At 38.4% G+C, this 26,488-nt stretch overlaps 1 protein-coding gene across 7 annotated transcripts in view; it reads right to left on the reverse strand.

Moving 5' to 3' along the window:
• Positions 1 to 26,488, reverse strand: part of HELZ (helicase with zinc finger) — a 150,550-nt gene that overhangs the window by 42,759 nt on the left and 81,303 nt on the right. For all 7 annotated transcript variants that reach the window (XM_053911792.1, XM_053911793.2, XM_053911794.2 and 4 more), the window contains 6 exons: positions 23,548 to 23,666; positions 22,254 to 22,399; positions 20,914 to 21,061; positions 13,386 to 13,569; positions 11,522 to 11,750; positions 216 to 420 (listed from right to left, as the gene is read on the reverse strand). In XM_053911792.1, coding sequence (XP_053767767.1) covers positions 216 to 420; positions 11,522 to 11,750; positions 13,386 to 13,569; positions 20,914 to 21,061; positions 22,254 to 22,399; positions 23,548 to 23,666 — 1,031 coding nt within the window. The remainder of the gene's footprint in view (positions 1 to 215; positions 421 to 11,521; positions 11,751 to 13,385; positions 13,570 to 20,913; positions 21,062 to 22,253; positions 22,400 to 23,547; positions 23,667 to 26,488) is intronic.

The following is a 26,488-nucleotide window of genomic DNA, read 5'->3' on the forward strand; positions in this document are numbered from 1 at the left end:
TTGAAAACCTTTTGAGAATGATCACGACATTCAGCATGGCTAAACACCCCCCTGTATTTCCACTTACATGTCCACACTAGCCAACGTCCTTGCAGAAACTGCTTGCCGCCAAATGTAACCTTCAATACTTAAAGTAAGTAGTAGCCCAATAAACCTTTGACACTTCTGCTCTCTTCTCTCCCTTTAACCTCTTCAATTTCATTAACAGGCTTTACCTTGGGAGGTGACTGCTGCAGCTTGTTGGCACTTCCTGAATGCTGCAGTCTTAGAGCCCGTGGGATAAATTCGGGTGCCAGTGGATTCAACACATAGGTCTTCTTCAGTTCTAAAGCCTCTAGCTGAGCTTTGATCTGCTCAAAAGTGATTCCGTGTAGGCTATTATTTTCATGACAGAGGGCAATAAACCGCTCCCAAAATTTCCTACAGAAAAGATTGACAAGATCAGTTTATAATTTCAGTGGCTGAGAACACAGAAATGATCATAAACAACTAAAGATGATTTCAAATTTCCTCCCCTGACCCTAACTCCTCAGGTCCAATATTCACCTATGATTCAGATATAATCTTTCCACTAAATCACAAAACCACAGAGGTTGAATCTGAAATTAGAGTCATGTCCAGCATTGTGGAGCATACAAAGTATACTCTCAATTAATTTTGGCGGATCAATCATAAGTAACACGGTCAATGATCAACTATCCACACTAACCTAGAACAACAGTTTTTATTATCCACATAAGATTTCAAAATACCTTATTTTATAGAAGATTTGTACTTCTGGGCATACTTATATATACTTATATGTATACATAAACATTATATACACATGTACATATCACACACACACATACACATTACACACATATACATGCAAACACGCACACGAAAATTAAACTAACTTGAATTATGGGGCCAGAGTAACCTGTTGCTGGATGACAAAGAAAAGCCAACTCATGACATAAATCTGAGCCACAAAGTAGATAAACCCCTTATTAGAACTCTTAAGAAGGAACCAGCTACTCCTGTATTTTTCTCTTACTTAACAGATGCTTATCACAAGCACAAGTTATAACAGTGACCGAGTTAAATTAATTATGGAAAATACAGGAAACTGAAATGCTAATATAATATTGCTTTTTCATTTCCTAATTTTAAAGTTGATTTTTCATTCCCAAATTAATAAATATTAAAGGAGAAAACCACATTCAAAACTTGTTGCAGTTGTATATTGTTGTTCTGAAAGGTTTGAAAACTGATCTCCAATGTAAATAAAATATTAAGTACAAATTACAAAAAAGACAACATATAAAAAGTTTAAAATTTTTAAATGACTATTATAAATATGCATACCTATCTTTAATATGAGGCTCAAATAATGTTTTATTATGCTATAAATGATATGTGATACGGATTCTTCCCAAGTTGGTATCCTTGTGTCCAGGTGGACAGCAGGTAATCAAGATGGCTTCAAGAAGCATAAATGAAAAGGTTTATATTATAAAAGTTAGTATATGAATGGGAATTGGGTTATTAATATATTCATAAAACTTCACAGTTTAATTTCAAACTATGTGTCTCTTACATATGTCTTCTACCATCTTTCCTAATTTCTTAAAGATGAGTTTAAAAAATGGGACCACAAAATACTTCAGGCCTGTATGTCAACAAGAGGAAAAGCAAAAATGCTACAAAATATCATTATGCATTCCTGACAATAAGACATAAAGGCATAACAAGATAGTCATTCAGTTATAGGAAGTGCATGTTGCTAAGAAATGCATGCTAAAGGATGTTCCTGAAGGAATCAAGTTTTCTTCTCCCAGTCTGATAGCTAAGAAAGGATTATCTTTGATACAGCACTCAAGCTCCAAAATCCTTCTGCTGCCCCACCCTTTTTATTTAAAAAGCCACAATATTCAACTGTATGAATATTTATCAACACAATTCTACTACATGCTCTTTTAAAAATGTAAGTTTTTTTGCTCTAACTGATAAAGTATCAGTTTCATGGAGTGGCATTTTATATTTGTGTTAAAGACACAGCAAAACAACAAGAGAATGGATTGGCTTTCTACTCTAGCTCAGTTTTTAATGTCAATTTCTTACAACATATTTTCATATTCAGCTTACGTAGCAAAAAGAGCAAAAATGCTAGAACTTGCTCTATTTTCAAGCTACCTCCACACCTCGTTCCTATCCTGCCCTCACTGACCTCAACTGCACTGAACAGCTGAAGTAACCTTCAAACCACCTCACACTTAACAAGAAGCTACTAGGTCCCTGACAGTCTTTGTCCACAAGACCCCGGGGATCTCCAAGCAGCAGCCTTTGAGCTAAAGGTCACCATTTCAGAAGTAACACTAAACACTGTAAGTTAATCAAGTTAAACTAGTTCTGAAAGTAACCTGAAATCTCATTTTTTAAAATATATTTATTGATTATGCTATTACAATTGTCCCATTTCCCCCCCTTCACTCCACTCCATCCTGCCCACCCCCACCCTCCCACATCCCCCCCCCCCCCATAGTTCATGTCCATAGGTCATACTCATAAGTTCTTTGGCCTCTACATTTCCTATACTATTCTTACCCTCCCCCTGTCTATTTTCTACCTACCTTTTATGCTATTTATTCTCTGTACCTTTCCCCCCTCTCTCCCCCTCCCACTCCTCTGTTGATAACCCTCCATGTGATCTCCATTTCTGTGGTTCTGTTCCTGTTCTAGTTGTTGGCTTAGTTTGCTTTTGTTTTTGTTTTAGGTGTGGTTGTTAATAACTGTGAGTTTGCTGTCATTTTTACTGTTCCTATTTTTTATCTTCTTTTTCTTAGGTAAGTCCCTTTAACATTTCATATAGTAAGGGCTTGGTGATGATGAACTTCTTGAACTTGACCTTATCTGAGAAGCACTTTATCTGCCCTTCCATTCTAAATGATAGCTTTGCTGGATCTTGGATGTAGGTCCTTGCCTTTCATGACTTCGAATACTTCTTTCCAGCCCCTTCTTGCCTGTAAGGTCTCTTTGGAGAAATCAGCTGACAGTCTTATGGGAACTCCTTTGTAGGTAACTGTGTCCTTATCTCTTGCTGCTTCTAAGATTCTCTCCTATTTGATCTTGGTAATGTAATTATGATGTGCCTTGGTGTGTTCCTCCTTGGGTCCAGCTTCTTTGGGACTCTCTGAGCTTCCTGGACTTCCTGGAAGTCTATTTCCTTTGCCAGATTAGGGTAGTTCTCCTTCATTATTTGTTCAAGTAAGTTTTCAACTTTTTGTTCTTCCTCTTCTCCTTTTGGCACCCCTATAATTCGGATGTTGGAACGTTTCAAGATGTCCTGGAGGTTCCTCAGCCTCTCCTCATCTTTTTGAATTCTTGTTTCTTCATTCTTTTCTGGTTGGATGTTTCTTTCTTCCTTCTGGTCCACACCGTTGATTTGAGTCCCAGTTTCCTTCGCATCACAGTCACTGTTGGTTCCCTGTACATTTTCCTTTGTTTCTCTTAGCATAGCCTTCATTTTTTCATCTAATTTGCGACCAAATTCAACCAATTCTGTGAGCATCCTGATTACCAGTGTTTTGAACTGTGCATCTGATAGGTTGGCTATCTGCTTGCTGCTTAGTTGAATTATTTCTGGGGCTTTGATCTGTTCTTTCATTTGGGCTTTTTTTGGTGGGTTTTTTTTTGGGGGGGGGTCTTGGCGCGCCTGTTACTTTAAGGGGCGGAGCCTTAGGTGTTCACCAGGGTGGGGTAACGCTGGTCGCTGCGCTGTGACGCTCTACATGGGGGAGGGGCTGAGGCAGCAATGGTGCCTGCACCACACTCTGCCAGATTTTAGTCACTCCCTCCATTACCCACAATCAAATTGGGCCCCTCTAGTGCTGATTCCCGGGTGGGTGGGCTTGTGCACGCTCTAGGCCTCCGTGGGTCTCTCCAACGAGCTCTCCTGTGAGGCTGGGAGTTTCTCCTGCTGCCGCCTCAACCCCCACGGGTGTTTTCAATCAGAGGTTTGAGGCTTTATTTCCCCACGCTTGAGCCCTGGGTTGCGAGGTCTGTTTCGTTCCCCCGCTGTTCCTCCCGGTTTATCTGTGCGTGAATGTGGGGCCATGGGGTCTGCTAGTGGTCGCACTGCCTGCCCTGTTAGTTCCACAATCCGCCAGTCTCTGGGTCCGGCCTCATTGCCACGAGTCCCCTCTGCCCTGGCTGCCCGTCTCCGCCCCTCCTACTGGTCTGGACGAATGTTTCTTTATCTCCTTGGTTGTCGGACTTCGGTGCAGTTTGATTTGCTGTCAGTTCTGGTTGTTTTTTGATTTTAAATTGTGGTTGTCCTTCTTTTTGTTGTGCGAGGAGGTGCAGTGTGTCTACCCCGCCTCCATCTTGGTTTGGGATTCCTCACTTCTCTTTTCATTGCCCCACTATAGCAAAATGGTCAAGAGCATGCATTCTAGAAAAAGACTGCTTGGGTTTCAGTATGGCTGTCATTCACTCAGTAGCTGTGCATCTTCAGGCAAATTACTTAACCTCTCTTTGTACCTCAGTTTTCTCATGTGTGAAATAGGGCACCAACAGTATTATCATCATACTTTATTACTGAATTATTTTATTATTGAAATACTTTATTGACAGTATTATTATTATACTTTATTACTGAAAAGCCTTCCTTTTTACTTTTCAGAGAACCTTGTTTTTTCCTTCAAAAATTATTAGTTTTAAAACTAAAAATTTGCCTTTTTTTCTCTTTTTGAAGGCTCTTTCAAAGATTATTCACACTGACCTTGAACTCCCTGATACTTTAGTGAAATATTATGCATGGCAATATAAGGCATTTCTGAACAGTAACTGGAAGATCACTTGAGAATTCTCCTATACTCAAAATAAGAATGAGAATTCACCAGCTTGGCCCTGGCAGGGTAAGTCAGTCATTTAAAGCATGCTGATTCACTAAGGTTGTGGGTTCGATCCCCAGTCAAGGCACAAACAAAAATCAACCAATGAAATACACAAGTAAGTGGAACAACAAATAGATGTTTTCTCACCACCCCTCTCTCAAAATCAATCAATAAAAAAGAATTCATCACTATTCTTATTTAAAGGCTTCACCAATTCTCAGCCCTCTCCCTAAAATGTGAACATATTATTATTTTGTTCTTTCTTTTCAGATTTTATTTATTTTTAGACAGGGGGAAGTGAGGAAGAAAGAGGGGGAGAGAAGCATCAGCATGTGGTTGCCTCTCATAAACCCCCACCAGGGACCCTGCCCCCAACCCAGGCATGTGCCCCTAACTGGAAATCGAACTGGTAACCCTTTGGTTCACAGGCCAGCGCTCAATCATCTGGGTCACACCAGCCAGGACTATATTAACACTTTTTTTCTAGTTATGTTGGTTAGAGAATCTAAGTGTGTCTCTACATCATAAGTATTTCAAAGGATATAACCTTACTTTTCATCACTACGTGAATATAAAATTTGGTTTTGTTTTTATGCTTCTAGGATCACTGATAAAACACTGAAAAATCACTTGATGTCCTTAGGTCATAGAGAGAAAGTGTGTGTCTGTACGTGTACAGACACATATACACGCATCTCTATACATATGTGAAATGTTTACCTCTCACAGAGTAAATGGAATTTGCAAATTAAAAAATTCTGCTAAAAGGAAGACCTTCCCCAAACACTTTGGGGAGAGGTATGACTCATGACTCCCCTCTGTGCCTCTCCGCATTCAGTGCAGGTCTGTCTGTACATTTATCACTTCCTAGGAAAGGCAGGGCAACCAGGTTTTGCACTCAGTCTGACATCGGTTTGCGTGAACCACTTAATAGCTATGTGACCCTGGCAGTAATTTCAAGTCTCTGAATCAGACTGCCCATTTAAAATGCAAATAAAATACCCACATTGCAGGGTTGTTTGGACTACTGAACAAGGCAAAGTGTGCAAAAACACTTAACCTAGCACCTGGCACAGAGAAAGCTATCAATAAACGGCAGCTATTATATTAAGAGTTGTAGGTTTGGCAAGTGGGGACGGGGAAGTTCACTATATTCATTTCAGGTTAATACAAAAATTCTATTTAAAAGTACTTTACAACAAAAAATGATATAACCAGTTGGTAGTTATACTGGTAGTGTATACACAGTAATTATTTCTTGAAAATTTGATCAATATTTGGAAATAGCGTAACGGTGTTTGAAAATATCGAATGGGCGGAAGGGAGGGAATGTTTCTGATTAACTCACACTACAAAAAATCCACACCTCCATTTTTATAATACCTAAGAATCACACTATGTTCTCCAGGTTTACTTGTATTGTGAAATTAAATTAATTTCTAAGAATTTAGAAAGATTAAGGCACAGATATCCATAAGCCTCAGCCACCAGCTCTTGGGTGAGAGCCATGCTAAGCAGTCCAAATAACACAGAAAATCGACATCCCCATTTAGCCGAGGGTCACGTGACACAGTATATTTACCCCTCTGAAAAGTATTTTGCTTAGCTTACAAATTAATTTGCAGTCCCTGGCATACCCCAGCTCAGCAGTAAAAAATAAGCAACCAGTAGAGCTGGCTTCCAGTTAAAAATTAGCCCTAGATAATTCTGACAGCATGGCCTCAGGACCCTTCACCTGTTTGCTCTGAGAAAGTTATGGTTTATGTGAGAGAAGGGGTGAAAATGCTGATTCATGCAATTCACAGAACTCTACAGAAAGGGGAAATATTCATGATGGTAAATGTTTGGAGTTTATAAAGAGAGTCCAAAACTAAAGTGGCTTGGACTATTGTTTTACCTATTCATTCCCCCAATAGTTTCTAGTTAGTTTTAATACAAGTTGTCCTATTTTACATGGTGTTTTAATCTATTAAATTCTAATCAAACTGTATGTGTTCTCACAGTTATCAAATGACAAACAGAAACAAAAATGGTAAAATATCACAGCAATATTCTACCCAAATATACTTTCAATAAACAGTAAAGTGACCAACTTCTGGTCAAGATGGAAGTGTAGGTAGACACGCTTTGCCTCCTCATGCAAGCACAGAAAGAATTACAGCTAGATCTCAAAACAAAAACACCCAGAACCATCAGAAAATTGAACTATATGGAAGTCCAACAGCCAAGGATTTCAAGAAGCCACATTCATCCAGATGGGTAGGAGGGCTGGAGTCACAGAGACAGGCAGAGAGGCGGTGCTGGAGCCTATGATCCCATATTCACCTGTGGTGGATAATAACTGAGAGAGATACGTGGGGAGCAAGCGATCCCAGCCACAGGCCACACCACAGAGCCCAGGGTTCCAGTATCAGGAAGATAAATCGCCATAACTTTTGGCTATAAAAACCAGTGGGGGTTGGGATGGCAGAAGAAATTGCCAGATTTTCAGGAGACTCGGCTTAAAGGGCCCACGCAAACTTAGAACATACGCAAACCCACCCACTCTGGGATTCACCACCAGGGCAACAGCAGGAAGGGCAGCAGTTCCATGTGGGAAGTGGGTGAAGTGACTGGAAACAGAGTGTTAGGCAAACATCCAGAAGCCAGGTAGCTGCACCATCCCCTCTCTGAGCCCTCCCCCAACACAGAGCCACAAAGCAGTGGTGAAGTGGGTTGCCCTGCCCTGGCAATTCTCTAAGGCTCCACCCCATACAATTTACAGGTGCCTTTTCTATAGTAGGTCACTCTACTAAGACAGGGAGTTAAAGCAGCTCTACCTAGTACACAGAAACAAACACAGGGAGGCTGCTATATTGAGGAGACAAAGAAATATACCCAAATGAAACAAGAGAATAAAACCCCAGAAAAAAGAACTAAATGAAACGGAGATAACCAACCTATCAGAAGCAGAGTTCAAAACACTGGTGATTAGGATGCTCAAAGAGCTCATTGAGTGTGGCAACAATATAAAGGAAGAAATGAAGGTTACACTAAGCGAAATAAAGGAAAATCTACAGGGAGCCATCAATGGAGGGGAGGAAGCCGGGATTCAAATCAACAATTTGGAATATAAGGAAGATATAAACATGCAACAAAAACAGCAAGAATCAAAAAAATATTTTTTTTAAAAAAGAGGATAGTATAAGGACCCTCTGGTACATCTTCAAACGTACCAACATCCAAATCATAGGGGTGGCGGAAGAGGAAGAGCGAGAAATTGAAAACTTACTTGAAAAAATAATGAAAGAAAACATCCCTAATTTGCCAAAGGAAATAGACATACAAGTTCAGCAAGCACAGAGAGTCCCAAACAAGTTGGACCCAAACAGGACCACACCAAGACACACTACAATTAAAATGTCAAAGGTTGAAAAATCAAGAGAGAACCTTAAAAGCAGCAAGGGAAAAACAGAGTTACCTACAAAGGAGTTCCCATAAGACTATCAGCTGATTTCTCAAAAGAAACTTTGTTGGCAAGAAGTATTCAAAGTCATGAAAAGCAAGGACCTACAACCTAGATTACTCTATCCAGAAAAGCTATCATTTAGAATGGAAGGGCAGATAAAGTGCTTCCCAGACAAGGAAAAGCTGAAGAAGTTCATCATCACCAAGCCATTATTACATGAAATGTAAAAGAGACTTATTTAAGAAAAAGAAGATCAAAACTATGAATATTAAAATGGCAACAAATTTACAACTATCAAAAACTGAATCTAAAAAAACAAACTAAGCAAACACCCATAACAGGAACAGAATCATAGATATGGAGATCATTTGAAGCACTATCAGCTGGGAGAAGGAAGGGGGAGAATGGGAGAAAGATGCTGGGATTAAGAAGCAAAATTAGTAGACAGGGAGATGTTAAGAATAGTATAGTAAATGGAGAAGCCAAAGAACTTATACACACAACCCATGGACCTGAACTAAAGGGGAGAGGGGACTGGTAGAGGGAAGGGGGCTACTGGCCAGAGAGGGGGAAAAGGAGGAAAAATTGGGATAACTAGCATAATCAATAAAATATATTTAAAAATAAATAATAAAGTAAATAATAAAGAGCCCTGGTTGGTGTGGCTCAGTGGATTGAGTGCCAGCCTGCAAACCAAACGGTCACTGGTTCAATTTAAGTCAGGGCACATGCCTGGGTTGCAGACCAGGTCCCCAGTGGGGGGTGCATGAGAGGTAACCACACATTGATGCTTCTCTCCCTCTCTGTTGTCCTCTCATCCCCTTTCCAAAAATAAATAAATAAAATCTTTTAAAAAGTAAAAATAAACAATACAATAACTCAAGTAAAATTCTCAGGAGGTCAAATTAATATGCTCAGTTTTATACATTTGTAACTTGAAGTTAATGTATTCCCTTCCCCAATTTGTTTTGTCATTAGTGGTTAAAAATGAACAAAAATCTATTTTTAAATAAGAAATTAGGAAAAAGGGGGAGAGGTCTTCAGGCACATGTATAAAGGACATATAAACAAAACCAAAGGGGGGTAGGATCAAGGTTTTGGAGGTGGGGATGGCTGGGGTGGTGGGGAGAAAATGGAGACAACTGTACTTGAACAACAATAAAGAAAAGAAATTAAAGATATTTTACAACAGAATTAGTTAGCTATACACAATCATAAACCATTCAAGTTTTCTTTAAAGGTTATTTTTCATAATGTAACCATAAATTAAAGCTCCACTTGATTCCTTTGTTAACGGTCTTCCCCTATAAAAGACATTAACTTCTTTTGGAATCTTAAACTCTAATACATGGTGCTTATTCTTAAAGGTCCCAAATCATTTCCCTTTCCATAAAATACTTTCTTCCTGTTTCAAGGAAAAAAGACAATAAAATGCTGCCATATCTATACTGCAACAGAAAGCCTGGTTTAAAGAGGGCCGCTTCCTAACAGCTCCATTTTAATTCTAACACATCAAAAAGGCATCTTTGAAACCGTCAACATCTCTTTCTACTATTCTAAACTCATTTTGACAGGTATTACAATACTTATAAAATTTTAAGTAATCCCTAGTGTATTTCTTTCTTTTTCATAAAAGAATACTACAAATTTCTATTCTACTATTTTTTTGTTAGTATTAACATAGTTTTTAAATACTAAAAGGCCAAGTCTTATATGGCTGGCTTCATGCAGGTAAAAACCCTATTAACTGGTATAAATCAAAAGTGTATACAGAAATTTTTTGTTTACATTGATATTTTAACAGCCTTTCAGTAGAAACAGTCCCCACAAGTACAATCTAAGCGATACTAACAATGCTATCCGAAGACAAGAAGCAACAACTTCTAACACCCCTGATTTTCAGAGCCTTGGATTAACCAGACAAGAATTATTGACATTGAGAAGCCTTGAGAGAAAATGAGCAGAGAAGGAAATTAATCAAAAGCAAGCTAAAACAATAATGAAGGGAAAAAAATGCAGCATTGATAGAAAATGTCATTTCCACTAAAGAGACACACAGACACAACACTCCGAGGGAACACTTGCAAACTGTTCCTTCTTCCTGGAGCACTTTTAGCCCAGGTATCCGCACAGCTCCCTTCCTCACCTCCACTGTCAGCTTCTCAGTGAGGCCTACTCTGACCACACGATGACAATCACAAATGAGCCCTCCCCACCCATCACTGCTAATTCCCCTTAATGTTCTACTTCTTTTCCATTGAACTTACCACATAAAGTGCGACATTGCATCTTATTTTGTTTACATGGGGGGACCCAAAAAATCAAAATATATTCATAAAAAATTGTGTATTTATTTTTACATGTTTAAACTTCAGTCACCTTCAAAGTACTCTCCATTTCAATACACCTATCAAGACTTTCCCACTGCTCAAAACAGTTTTTGAACTCTTCGATTTTGATGCCTATTAGTGCTTCTGCCGTTTTTTTTTGTTTCACCTCTTCCTCCCACATTGGCAAAATGTTTCCTTCTGAGGACTTTTTTCATCCAGGGAAACAAAAAAATGTCACTGGGGGCGAGATCGAGTGAATAGGGCACAAGGGTCATGCCATTTTTGGTCAAAAACTGAACGCTCAGCACAGTGTCAGTTGTCCTCACAAATCACCCATCATGAATGGGCAAACACGTTAAAATAGTCTTCAAAAAAAATTCACTGAAGCCGAATACAGCCTCTCATAACACCAACTGGTACAGTGACACGGATGGGTTCCTAGAACACTCACCTAGTGGGGGAAGCCTGTTTCCTACAAGGGGACCACCCTCCAGAAGATAATTCTGTATTTTGGGGGGTCTCCCTCATATTGTCAGTCTTCTTCTCTCCCTAATAAAATGCAAGCCCCACAAAGGCAGAGGTTTTTGTCTCTTTTGTTCACTGATCTATCCTCAGTGGCTACAAGAGTACTTAGAACATAGTAAGCACTTGGAAATTACCTGTTGAATGATGACTGCATGAATGCATACACTATTATGTACATAATAGACTAAAAGCAATGTATTTTTGTGTCCCTCTGTATATCAGGTAAAACTGAACTTGATTTTAATTAGCCAAGAGGTCATATAAATAAATGTACACATAGGTATGCAAATTACTCTGCATTTCCCCCTTCGATGTCTCAGTCAGTGACACATCATTACCTGCATCTTCCAATCGAGCACAGGGCGATGGGGTCACCCACCACGGCAACCAGGGACTGTGCTCTGGTGATGGCAGTGTTGAGAAGTTTGTAGTTGGATAAAAAACCATAATCTAAGTCCTCTGTGGAATCTTCCAGCAGCTGCTCTTTCTTTTTAATTGGTGTCTGTTTATGTTTACATGTATGCCTTGTACGTACCGTGCTAAGAAACAAAACTCTAAATTGCTTTCCTATTAAAAAAAAAATAAAAAAGAAAACTTAAGGTTGTTATTTTGAACCAATGATAAGATAAAAGCATTTCATTTTTTTAAAATGTTTTCACTAAATGACAGGTACCACAAGGATGTGGGGAAACTGGAACTCATACACTACAGGTGAGAATGTAAAATGGTATATAAAATACTGTAAAAAATAGTATGGCAGTTCCTCAGGAAAGTAAACATAGAATTAACACATAACCCTGCAATTCCACTTTGGGAAATCCACCCAAGAGATCTGAAAGCAGGGACTCAGACAGATCCTTGCACACCCATGGTCTCAGCAGCACTATTCACAAGAGCCAAAAGGACTCCATCGACAGATGAACAGATAAACGACATGTGGGGTATACTTACAATAAAATACACTTAGCCTTAAAAAGGAAAGAAACTCAGACACATGCTACAACCTGGATGAACCCTGAAGACATGCCGCTCAGTGAAATAAGCCAGGCACAAAAGGACAAAGAGTACATTACTGCACTGAAATGAGGTACCGAGCGCAGTCAAATTCATAGACAGAAAGTACCATGTGTGGGGGCCAAGGGCTGGGAGGACAAGGGAGGTATAACAAGCACAGAGAAATGGTCAAATGGTAACTTTTATTTTTAAAAATTTTAGTATTATTGCTGAAGCCAACCTTAGTGATTATCTATTCCAAGGTCCCATTCAATGCAAGGAACTTTCCCTGAAGCAGGGTTACCTAGCCACTCACTGACCAAGGCAGACACAGCTGATTCTAGGAGGAGGCCTTACAGAGTCTGGTTATACAATATTTTTTCAATGCTCCTTCTAATAATAATATATTTATTCCCCCATTCCAGGACAGATCTCCAAATATTTGAATATAGTTTTCATGTCAGTCTTTAGTCTTCTCTTTTCTAGGCCAAAGAATCCTAGTTCTCTCAACCATTCCTGACACCCATGTGGCAGTTTCTAGACCATTAACTAGATCTCTCTGGGTGCTTCCTAGTTTACTAGTAATATTCCTTGTAATATACACCCAAATTCTGGGTGGTCTGGACAATATGTGGTATAATGAAGCTATTTTTCCCCATGACTTAGAAATTATATTACTCTTACTATTGCATATTGCCATGAAGCCTAAGATTGTACTGGGCGCTTTTAGCATTTACACCATAGTGTTGTTTCCTATAGTGAAAAGCACAAATTTTACAGGAACTTGTTGCTGGTACCTATATTCACTTAGGAAAATCTATAGATGAAGAACAAGCTGTGCCTTTAAAAATGCATTCAAACAGAACTTGCTTGACAGATACGAGTGTGTAAAAATACAACAAATTAGTCCTGAGATAGAGTATAGCAACAGTGGGCACTGTAGGCTATAAACATCTGTGTGGCATCTGTACATTTACAGTTATTGGAAAAGTTTATTTTTTCATACTTCTTTTATTTAGATATAAAAATTTAATGAACATGTAAATGTGCTCAACCTTTAATTGCCAAATTTAGTATTAAAGAACTTGATATGAAATGAGGAAATAAGTACTTGTCCAGAAAAGAGACCTTGAGAATTAAAAACCCAATGTACACACATTTCAAGACTTAAACATCTGAATAACTTAGTTCACTTCAATTAATACCCACCTTGAACATTTAGCACCCTTTCTACATTAACATCAGATAATCTCTTTTTTCGAAGTTCGGCACGTATCCTAAACACTTGATCAGCATACGGAGTCACCACACCGATACTGCCATCATCTAACTTCCCCCACGCCACTGGCCACTTCCTTCTTAACTCCTCTACGCGTTCCACCACTTCAAATACCTTTAAACAAACACACGTGTACATATTAAAGTTACACAAATGTTTATAGAAAAGAATACGATAAACTGCAATAGATGTATAAAGGATTCCATTTTAGCAAATGTCATTTTAAAATTACCTCTAAGTAAAAATAATGCTTTGCTTTTATGAACACAGTACGAATAAAAATATTTTATTTACATTTCAAACAGTAAACTTCACAATAATGCCCCCAGTGAAAACATGGAAATCAGAGACAATGTAATTGCCAATTGGCCCCAGCCCTTTACCCAGTCTCCTCCATTCTTTTTTTCTTTTTTAAGTTTTTATTTATTTTTAGAGAGAGGAGAAGGGAGAAAGAGAAGGAGAAATATCAATGTGTGGTTGCCTTTCGTGTGCCCTCTACTGGGGACCTGGCCCACAACCCAGGCATGTGCTCCTGACTGGGAATTGAACCTGGGACTCTTTGCTTCACAGTCTGCGTGCTCAATCCACTGAGCCACGCCAGCCAGGGCAAGTCTCTTCCATCCTTAAATGGTGATAGGTACAAGTTCCTGTGTAGGAAGGAGGACAGGGATATATGGCCATAAAACTGGCAATCCCATCACGGGAAACAGAGTCCCAACATCCACAGTAGCTCTCTGTCTACTTTATCCAGATTAGGCCAGTGAAACTAACCAATCAACTAGAAGATTCCTAGAGTGAGCCCACCATTAAGTCTCAGCAAGCAGTACAAGGTGTAGCAGTGCCCCTGCCCCCATAGATATAAATAAGCAGAGCAGCCAACAACAGCAGGCACCAAACCACTACTGGGACTAGGACAAGTTTGGATCAAAGAGACAGACTTTCAGAATGCATTGTTGTCTAGTGGTACCCAAACCACTGGGCAAACCCAAAGTTGCCCAAACCATTTCATTAACCTTGCAATAAAGTAATGGCATATTTTACCCAATTGAATGTGTTAGATGCCACTTATTGGGCTTTTTAGTTTCTATTTTAATTCAATGAATTGAGCAAACAGTTTCAATGCTTAGTGTAGTGGGAAATACAATGATTAATAAGAAAGGAGAAAAAATTTTAATGTCTTTTAAATATATCACTTATTTATTAATTTACTAGTTGTTAATAATACCTACTTAAATTTACTACATTAAATATACTTAATAAAATTTGACAGTTTTTATTCCTTTCAAGAACTTGAGGATTATTGGCTAAAATGCAGTTCCCACTTCCTGATACAAATTCAATGAATGAGAGTCGCCCTATTGGTACGATGATATAACAGCAAATGCACCAAGTATACAGACTGTCCAAGAATTCTGAAGAGCAAACTGGACTGAAGACATGGTGCTCTCACTGTAAGGAACAAGAAAGGTGGGTCTGAGTCTACCACAATAAGGAGTGAGACAAAGCTGTATTTATCCATTTGGTGAGATATGGGGGTAGATGAAAGTAGGGGAAGACACCTCTGCTACCTCTTCATAGACACAGAGTCTCTGTCACTAAGCAACACATAACCATTTCCCTACTTCATTCCTCTGTTCACACCCTTATAGTCCAGGCAGCATAAAACTGCAGCCAAAATACACAGGCTTGCAATGGGGAAAACTTTCTTCCAGACAGACATCCAATAAGGTGGTCAAAATTAGAAGCAATCACTGAAAGCCTCTGGAGATTAATCAAAGAGCTTGTAAGAAACTGAGAAGCATTTACTGTATTCAATAAAATCTAGAGAGACTCAGAACAGTGAGAGGCCCGGGCATGCAACTAGGGACTGTACCCATTCCCCACAGCTCTGTCTACAGATGGGCACTGCCCATCTCCCCCAGCTTCCTGGGGTGAAGACCTACTCGAGGAGGTTTTGGCAGCTGGTTAACAGCACAGTTCCCATTTTTCCACAGCTCTGTGCTGCAGAAGGCATATATTGAGCAGGTAGCAGCAACTGGGGGGTGCCTGTTCCCCCACCCCAAACTCTGGCTATGTAGGAAGGATCTCAGTGGGATAGTGGGTGAAGATAGCAGTCTCCCTTCCCTGCACAGGATATATTGCAGGAGAGCTGATCCACTGGGCTTTACAGCCGAGTGACAATTGCCATTTTCCCCAGCTTCCTGGAACAGAAGACCTATTCTGGGTAGATTCAGCAGCCAATGAATATCAACAGATCCCAACCTCTCCAGCTCTGGATTGCAGAAGATTTACCCTGCGCAGTGGCAGCAGCTTAATGGTAGCACCTGGATGGTGGCACAGATTTCACACACGTGCAACACACGCAGAGCTCTTGGTGCACAGGGGTGGTGTGGCTGGGACAGCCAGTGAACAGCAGCTTCAATTCCTCCCACAGCAACTGCTCCATAAGTTTTCCCCAGGGGAGGGTCAGAGTAAGCCTCGCAACCTTGCAACACTGACTCTGCCAAGAAGCGGACTTCAATTGGATCACACCGTGGGCAATGCATGCCCCGGGGAGATGGATTCTAAAATAACTAAAATAAAAAATTCACTGTAAGGCCTCAACAGTAGATCTGAAACTGGCAGAACAAATTAGCAAATGCAAAGAGATTACACAATCTGAAGGACAGAAAAATAAATGAAAAGAGCCTCCGAGAAATGTAAAACACCGTTAAGCTCACCAATATATATATAATGGGAGAGCCCAAAGAAGAGGCAGGAAGAGCATAAAAATATTCAATCAAATAATGGCTAAAAATTTTACAAATCTGATGAAAAACATTAATGTACACATCGAGCTCAGTACAACTTGACCTTCAAGTAAAATGACTTCAAGGAGATCCAAACCCAGAAACATTATAGTCAACATGCTGGAAGTCTAAGACAAAAATAACATCTTGAAAACAGCGAAATAAAAAAAACTTATCACTTATAAAGGAAGTCCAGTAAGATTAACAGGTAACTTCTCATTAGAAACACTGAAGGCAACAAAGCAGCGGGAAAGCGCATTTCAATGTGCTGAGAGAAAGAACTCACCAATAATCTAATATGCAGCAAAACTACCTGTCAAGTAACGAGGACGAAATAAAGATGTTCCCGCCCTGGCCAGGCAGCTCAGTTGGTTAGAGCATCCTCTGGCACACCAAAAGGTGCTGGGTTTGATTCCTGGTCAGGGCACACACCTAGGTTGTGGGTTCGATCCCCACTTGGGACATGTATAGGAGTCAACCAATTGATCTATCTCTCTCGCACCAATGTTTATGCCTCTGTCTCTGCCTCTCCCTCCCTCTCTCTCTAAAATCAAAGAACATATCCTCAGATGAGGATTAAAAATAAATGGATAAATAAATAAAAATTCAATTAAAAAATAAATAAGTAAAAAATAAACAATAAAATAAAATAAAGATGTTCAGAGTTAAACAAAAACTAAAGGCATTCCTTACTAGCAGACCAGCCTTAAAAGAAATACTAAAGGAGGGGAAGTGGTGGGGGGAAATGGAAACAACTGTACTTGAACAACAATTAAAAAAAAAAAAAAGAAAATACTAAAGGAAGTTCAGGCTGAAAGCAAGTGACATCAGACAGTAATTCAAATCCACACAAACAAAGCACACTGCTAAAGGTAATATGTAATTAATTATAAAAGACAGTATAACAGTATATTTCTTCGCCTTATTAGTCTTAACAGATTTAAATAACATTGCATAAAATAACATGTACACAATTATTGTTAGTCTACAACATATAGAAATGTAACATATTTGGCAATAAGAACACAAAGGAGGTGAGTGAAAACTGACACCAGATGGTAACTCAAATCTATAGAAAGAAGTGAAGGTAACCAGAAAGAGTAAATAAGAAGGTTAATACAGCAAACTCTATAAATATGTGCTTGCCACTTTCCTTCTCTCAGAATCCTTAAAAGGCATAAAATTATATAACTACATTATACTGCTGAGATACATGTATTATAAAAAGCAGTAAGAGCACAAAAAAGGAAAAGAAGGAATAGATAAATGTGGAAGTAAACTTTCCATATCACATTGGAATTAGGTTAGTTTAGCTCTGACCAATGTTGCTCAGTGGGCTGGGCGCTGTCCCACAAAGCAAAAGGTCGCCAGTTCAATTCCCAGGGCACATGCCTGGGTTGCAGGCCAGGTCCCTGGTGGAGGGCATGCGAGAGGCAACTAATTGATGTTTCTCCCCCTCTCTTTCTCCCTCCCTCCCCCTATCTCTAAAAGTAAATAAATAAAATCTTGTTTTTAAATAAAGGAATTCAGTTACTTTAAATCTGAAGTTGATTCTAGTAAGTTAAGATGTATACTGTAAGCCCTAGAGAAACCACTAAGAAAACTACTCAAAAAAATAGTTAATAATAACTAAAGGAATTAAAATGTGACACTAGAAAAATGCACTTAATGCAAACAGTGGTAGTAAAGGAGAAACAAAGGGTCAAAAAACACAAGACGTAGAAAACAAAAAGCGAAAGGCAGTGAGGTAACACCAACCATTTCATTAAATGTAAATAAATCAGACGTTTCAATCAAAAGGCAGTTATTTTTAGACTAGGTTTAAAATAAGAAACATAAAAACACGATGCAATGATGTGGTCTACAGATTTTCTTTAGATTCAAAGGCAGAAATAAAAGAATGAAAGTAAAAGGATGGAAAAAATATGCCATACAAAGAGAAACTGTAAGTTAGCTGGAGTAGCCATACCAATGAATATTAGACGAATTAACTTTAAAACCCAAAAAATGTTATCGGAGACAAAAGGGGGCATTTTATGACAAAAAGGTCAACCCACCTGGAAGATATAACGATCATAAATGTATGTACAATGAACTACAGGGTACCAGTACATAGGAGGCAGAAACCATGTTTTCTCTCTGCCACAGGTTCCATCGCACCTGGCGGACTCACTCGTTTTATCTGTACAACTCTGTCTGCTTCTCACTTATTCTACCCTACTTACTTGTTTCCACAGCTCCTCTCTTCACACTGAATTTCTCAAGGTTAAGAATTGAGTCTTGGTGCTTAGTATTTAAATTCTGTTCCTCCCGCCCCCTGCAATTTGGCATCATAACTGAGACTGTTTCATTACAGTGGGCTGAGTCTAGTCAGAATCAAGGGAAAAAAAGGATGACCTCTCTCTCTCTCTCTTTCTCACTGCACCATGTTAAGCACGTGAAAGACACAAATTCAGGTGACAAACACACGATACAAAATAAAATGCATGTTCCCTAAACAAAGGACAATTATATACACAGCAGAAGTGCTATGAGTATTCAGCTTCAGGTTCTTTCGTTTTACTTTTTAATTTCATTCTCTGTTCTAAGTTCCTTATGATTGTAAGTCTGTGTGAGACTAAACTATTTTCATAATAATGAAATCAAAACCATTCTTAAATCTCATAATGTCCTCCTGAATTTTAATCAGAACTTTAATAACAGAAAACAACCTCATCGCTCCCGATCAGGAATTTGCAGCAGATGTGCTGCGGCGGGCAGGTGCGCCGCAAGCATTTTAAAGCACGCAATACTTGACTGTTTAGTCAGGAGCACCAACCTCTTTTCCCTTAAATTGTCAAATTCAAAAATGACAACAGCCAATACATCTGTCCATTGTGAATCAAAATTGTAACTATTGTTTTTAGATTAGCCAAAAAAAATTTGTTTTGCTGTCCTGCAGAATTTGAGTCATTAGTTTATACAGGCCACGAGATGACGAAGGTTGAAAATCACTGCTCTAGAACACAAAACGAATCTGAGTGTCACCTCTAAATGGTCTACTCTCAAGGTAAGTCCAGGGCTTCTAAAAACATTTTACTGTCCAAACATGTCTACAATGGCACTCAAAATTCGGCAGATCTTGCCTATAAACCAAGGCGTATCTACTCCCAGCCCAAACAATACCTACACCCCTCTATCAGCGCCAGAGAGCTGGCCGGTTTTGCCCCTTGCAGACCCCCTGCACAAAGAGCCCCTGGGGCAGTGCGCCTCACCATTTTCCCTGGAAGGGCTCACGGGGCTGAGGAGAGCGACTGAACGGCCGTGCTCGGTGATGAAGTGTAAGGTAGTTTCAAATTTCTCTAAAGTTACGTGTTTAATATTTAAAATTCACACAACTCTTATCATTGTGTTTTAAATGTGAAAACATTTCTCTCCCCACCCAAAAAATTAGTAACATTGACAATCTAGAATGATGGCTTCCTGGGAAACACACTGTGTCACCACGAAGGAACGAGCAGCCCAGGCTGAGAAGCTGGGCCCCTGGCGTGGCTCACCAATCCCCTCAGGGTCACAGCGCCGACCCTGGGGTCACAGCAAGGCCACCATGCCTTCTGGATTTCAGGCCTGCCTCTCCCTGTCAGCACTACCCCCACCATGGCTGCTTTCCTAGTTTCCAGGCCAGTGGTGTCCAACCTGAGTGTAAAGTAATACAGGAGAACCTAGAGTTATTTGTCAATATTCAAACATTTAAAGACAAGTTTGCCTTTTCTTAAAATTAAATGACACAGACTAACTAAAATGTCAAGCTTCTTTGCTTTTGGCTAGAATTTTATCAAGTGGGTACTATTGATTTTCTTGTACTAACTTCTAACTACAGGCCTCTAATCAATTTTTTAAAGGAAAACTGAATTACTATTACATAATAAAAGCCATCTCTTTGAAAATAAAATGAGTAAAGCATAGGATTCAAGAACAAAGGAAGCCTGATATGACAGATCAAGAACCATACTCCCCCATCCCCCTGCAAAAAAGAACCATTGCCCCAGTGACCAACCGTGCACATCCCTACCCCCAGGTCTCCTGAAGTCCAAAACCTCCACTCGCTGTGATGACCAGAACTTATCCAAAGGGTCTCTGGCCCATTAGGAAGTCTTCCTAAAGACATCCCCAGGGTTTTATCTGCCGCTGATCTAAGCCCTCATGCTGCTCACATTCTCTCAAAAACTAACAAGTCCAACTGTAAGGGGACCACGCAAGCCGTAGCACACCATGGGTTAGCAGCATCATCACTCCAGTCTGTGATCTCTCTGGAGCCCAGGATTCTGTCTGCAATTCAAGTCTTACTCACTGGAAATGGTACCTCATTTGCGTACGCACTATAAAATGTAATCACAGTCTATTTTAGAGGGCTAAAACAATGATCTATAAAAAATAACACTAGCTTTTCTTTTGAATGAACGCATATATTTTATATTTTATCATAAGACAAAATGTAAATCAAAGTTTTTGTTTCCCACAGGAGATTCATGTTAATAAATCAGTCATACAAGAATAAATTGTACATACTATTTCCACGTAAATGAAGTCAACACACAATAAGATGTCAACCCAAAATTTTAAATAATGCTCAAGAAGACCAGACTATGCGATTGCATAATATTAGCAATTTGAGAAAGAACTAAGGTACCTCCGCATTGTTATAAAAAGCTGTGCTGTTTTTCTCTTGCACATCTTCCCCTCGTGCTGTAAAGAAAGTTAGTGGATAGAAATCCTTGTGTGCTGGTTGCTTTCCACTGGCCATCAGTTTGCCCTCATAGAAGAGCTCAGAGGTGTAACTGCAGAAAAAGACCAAAATAAATAAATAAAGAGTAATGTCTCATCAAAATTAAGTTCACCCATAAAAAAAAAAGAGTCAATTCTAATAATGTTGCTTTATGTCCATGATTAATTTCGATCCAAGCATCTAATACCAATGAGGCCAAGCTTTTCTCCAAAATTACAGCAATAACTTCAGAGTAGGCTCCTGATACACCACTGCTCAATCAACTGATTCAGGTAGGCCAGAATACAGAGAGAAAAAGAAGAAGTGATGACAGTTCAATACCAGATGAGAATCTCGCTCTATGAGGAAATGTGCTAGCTAGCCAGTATGTTTTCTCAGTAAATACATTTTATTCTATATGGACACCATACACATGCAAACAAGGATATACAGATACTGAATACACACAAATGAAGGACACTCAAGTCTTCAACAATAAAATGAATACTATTTGCTGATGAAGACAGTATCTAGTACTTGATTCATCACTGACTGCAGCAAATGACTGGCAACAATGAAAGAGGATCACACGTTGAGATATTAATAAAACCACAGTTAAATCTAAATTGTTACATCTATCCTATTGCTTTCAGAGAAACCTAAAAATTGTTTTCACGTGACTGATATAGTCAACATTATTAAATGATACTAAACTTTAAAATGGTATAAGCTTTTCGTGGAAGTAGGGGCTTCCCAGAGTTCTGGTAATGTTCTGGATGCCAGTTACATGGGTGTGTCCAGTTTATGACTATTCATTGAGGTGTCACAATATTTTTTACTTTTATGGATGCATACTATATTTAATAGAATCCTTTAAAAACTTTATTACTAAGCTTCACGGTTTTCCTTCCTTACTTTCTGTTCTAACAGATTACCTTGTATAATACAGACACAGTAAGCAAGCTATTATTTAATTTGTCTAGATACTTGTTTATTACATCATGTATACTACATATTCAGTCACGGAAAAATGTATCATAGCTAGTAAAGCCTAAAGTTTTAGTTTCCGGAGTTGCCTTATTCTGTGAAAAATTACAGCTGACTTTTGAAGGTGTCTTTTACAAACATAAAAGTAAACATAACTTGCAACACTAGAGACTCCGTATAGCTCTGCTGGGACTAATGTGGGCCTAGAAACAGTGCTGTTCGGAGTCCCTTCCCACCAGACCACAGGAAGGGTGAGACAGAGGGCAGTTCACACCTACTTGATGATCGCTTCGTGGGAGCGGTAGTTTTCACAGAGGAGGATCCTACACGGAAACTCGGCAGGGTAATGCTCATAGAGCCGATCCAGTAACGAAACATGAAGGTTTCTTTCCCTGGCAAACTCGCTGTAAACAAAAGGACTGAGCTGTAACAGACAAACATACAGAGAAAATTTAATTTAATATACAAATAGTATTTTTTTTAATCTACTCATTAAAGAATCTACTATATGCTGAAACTTCCGATGTACTGAAAACCTCAACATGCTGAATGCCAGAATAAGCAGAATCAAAAGTATTTTCTATGAGCAACTTCACTACCATGAAGACCTAGGCTAAAATTTCTAACTTTTCATTCCACTCTACCAACACTGACGTTGAGTTTCTACACACAGGTTAATAAAGGGCTCCTCCAACATAATAAATAGCTACTATCCAGTAATTTCAGGAATGTAACCCATTACATCAGAGGGAGTCAGTAAGTTAGTTATTTCACTAAAATTGATCAACTATTTAAAATGGTAAACTGGTAGGATATTTTGCCCATCAATAAATTATTTTTAACAATTAGCAAAAATAACCTTCTTTTTCTCATAACAAAGTACAACGAGCCATTCTTGATTACATCTCTGACAGATAAAGAACAAAATTAAACTACTTTTTGCCAAGAAACAAAAACAAAATTTATTCCTCTGCACAGTCAATTCTTTCCTGGACATCTTGACAGCTACAATACTATGTAGGTTTAATCTTAACTATAGCAGAAGAGATTTATAAAACAGATTTTAATAGAAAAATTATATTTCTCTTTCATGCACAGGTATGCAAATACACAAAATCAGACATGTTTTGAAACTCTGACCAGTATTTTTAATTAAGCACTTTATTTCTTATGATAGCAAAAGTTTAACCTTTAAGGAAAACAAATGTTAGAACACAACTTGGGGAAGTGTAAAAAAAATTTTTTTTAATTTAAATTTGCTTTATTAAAAAAAAGTAAGAATCAAATATCTATACTCTAGAGAACTGAACTTCAAATTAACAAACATGAAAATGCTGTCAAACACTGACAGACTCATTCAATGCCACTCTCTTATCCAAAGAAGGAAAAAAAGTAGTGGGCCAGTCATTTTCCTTCAGAAATGCCAGTGTTTTTCACCATTAGTAGAGAAATATTTAAAATGCTTGAACTACAACACGTGGCATAATTCAAAGGATGTTTTCAAAAACAGAATATTACAAGTCAAATATAATTCAAAGTTCCTTTCAATGCGATGACACAGAGGGCACTCACCTGCATGTGGTCACCAGCCAGGACAATCCGAGTGTTTTTAGTTGCTAATGCTAGAGGCATAATGGTTTCACACTCCATGGCCTGGGCAGCTTCATCTAACAGAATGTGCGTAAAAAACCCTACAAATTACAGTGTAGACACAGTAAGGCATATTAAAGCAACAGTAAAGGTCACAGTAGTGGGTTGGGTTTTTTTTTTCATTTCTGCTAAGGAAAGAGTTTAGTGTGCTAATTTAAGAGTTGTACTTTTAATGGCAATCATCAATTTAAATATTAGAGGTTAAAAGGAGTAACTATTTTACCCAATAATAGATACATAAATGGCACCTGGTTTAAAGTCCCCAAGACTAATTGAATCGTTACATTTAAAAATATTTTTAAAGTACCAGATATCGGTTTTCCACCAAAAAGAAGGGCTGTCAACTAAACATTGATAGGACGGACCAAACTCCTTTCACTATGTATTTGGTGAAATACTAAAAATAAAGCAATAGTAGTTTGTAAGTAACTTTAACCTAAATATACATATTAGACATTAAAATAAAGACAATACCCAAAATCTAATATAAAGGAGAAAGTTATAGTCCAACTTTGAAATCCAAGGTTATTATCAGCATATTCACTGCTTTAATTATTTAGGTTTATTTTTTTGTGTGTATGTGTGTGTGTATAGAGACAAAAATAGGTTACAATGTGAATACAGGAAGCACAATTTATCCTTATATTATTATTTATTAATTATTATATTATTTTCCATACAAACAACTGTAAACCTACTTTTGACCCACCCTGTATACACATTAAAATATTTATAATTTTTTTTTTGTCTAAGACCTTACCCTGAAAAAAATCACCAGTCTGGGGAGGGGGAACCCCTACTAAATATCAAAAATGTTCCTTTTCAAAAGTCCCCAGATGCAAACATCTATGGTAGGAAGCATCCTACATCCTGGTTGCTGCTGCCACTCATACTGGGGTACAGAAATCTGTGTACAGGAATGTACAGAAAAGAAGAAAAGCCCCTTTGCCCCTTAAAGGGGGAAAGAGGCAAAAATCTCCCTGCTATTTCAATGTGGAGATGTAGGAAGGGGGCCTTCTTTTTACTAACATAGCAAAGAACACAAAGGAGTTTCTCAACAAAATGATGAGTTATAAAACTCTCTGAATTAATGAGCCTACTGTGAGTTGGCCTAAGAACCTAGCCTCTATTTCCATCCCTATTTCTATAAATATCAACCAGTTCCAAACAATTTGTTCATACAACCTTCTAAGGAGACTTGTTTATAGGTGGGAAACTTTCTGAAGCTTACTGCACGGCAGTAATAATGCTCCACATCCTCCATTTAAACCAATAGCTACGGCTGACAGCACGAGTATTAATAACTGTTGTCTATTTACCCACAGTGGCCCAAGAAAGATTTGGACACATTCATTTTTCTCCCTGTTGAGAGAATTTGTGCTTTTTGTCCCAAAGACTAATAAAGAAAGATGATTACATAAACACAGAATTAAACTGGAAAAAGAGCTGAGGCTAGTGAAAAAATCTACTGTTTTCATTAGATAATATTTTAATTAAATGGAGCTAGGCTTGAATTGGGAACTGGATAAATCATGAAAGTATCATACCTATTGCTTAAACTAGTAAAGGTAACTTGAATTAATCAAACTGATTTAGCCTGAGCCTTGGTTTTCTGGTCTGTAAAATAACCCTCCACAGAGTTGTTGTGAGAATGAAATGAAATAAAGTATAAACACCCAGAACAAAGCATAGTCGACTTCTATTAAGTATTCTTCTGAACCCTTGCTCTTCAAAGCTATTTTTTACTCTTTCTCACAAAACCATACTGTTTGGGAGGTTTGGGTATTTACTATATATGGTAAATATGCAGAGTATAATCATAAAGTAATGAGACTGATTGTTAAATAAACATACCAAAATTTACATTTCAAATAAGTGCTGTTCCATTCAAAGAAGTCAGTTGGGAGGTAATAAAACTCATTCCAATGACGCAGTCACTGTTCAAAACATTTTTGAAACTCTGCTTTTGTAACTGCCCTCACCAGCCAGCTATGAGCTGCACGCACAAGAAAATAAGTCTCATTACTGAGAGGCATGTCTCTCTCTCTCTCTTTTTTTTTTTATCTTTTTACCCCTAAGGTTTATTGCTCAGTTTAATCCCTTACCTATCCTACTTGCCAGAAAGACATGTCTCAGAAATATTTTGAAGCTTTTCTAAAATTAAATCTACCCTCAGAAAAGAAAGTTTGGCTACCATTCAGTCATTTCAGATAAAGAGAGGTTTATCAAGGGCCTCCAGGTGCCTATACCCTGGGCTAAGTGCCAGGAGTACCAGGTGAACAGAACAGTCTCTACCTTCCAGGATATTCAAAAGAATTTGTCACTGGCTCTGAAAGCAATTCCAAAAGGAGAGAGCAAAAAAGTGTTGAACAATGTCAACAATTATAATAGGGCAGTAACGAATGAATACTCTTCCAAAGCAACGAACGAAGTGACACCACTTTTTGATGGTTGAGTTCTGCCATGTCTATCAGAATTTGTCACCTTATATCTGCACTTTGCATAACGTTAGTTAAATTTTACATAGTTTCTGTCTTATAATAATCTCAACAGTATGTAAAAAAAACCTATCATGATTTTTCTCTCTACACTATATAACACAGAAGTATTTTAAAACAAAAACTTGAGAAAACTGTAAAAAACACCAATGCTGTCCAAATTTGAATTTTTACATGATCAACAGTAAATAAATACCATCTGATCAATTAGAGAATAAATACAATAGCAGTTACTAAAATGTCTAAACTAGGGGTTGACAATTTTATTTAAAGGACCAAACAATATATACAACAGGTATTTTAGGTATCGTTGGCCACACAATTCTTGTTGCAACTATTCAACTAAGCTGTTGTAGGAAAAAGGC

The sequence above is a fragment of the Desmodus rotundus genome, chromosome 9, assembly GCF_022682495.2.
Source record: "Desmodus rotundus isolate HL8 chromosome 9, HLdesRot8A.1, whole genome shotgun sequence".
Taxonomy (NCBI): Eukaryota; Metazoa; Chordata; class Mammalia; order Chiroptera; family Phyllostomidae; genus Desmodus; species Desmodus rotundus.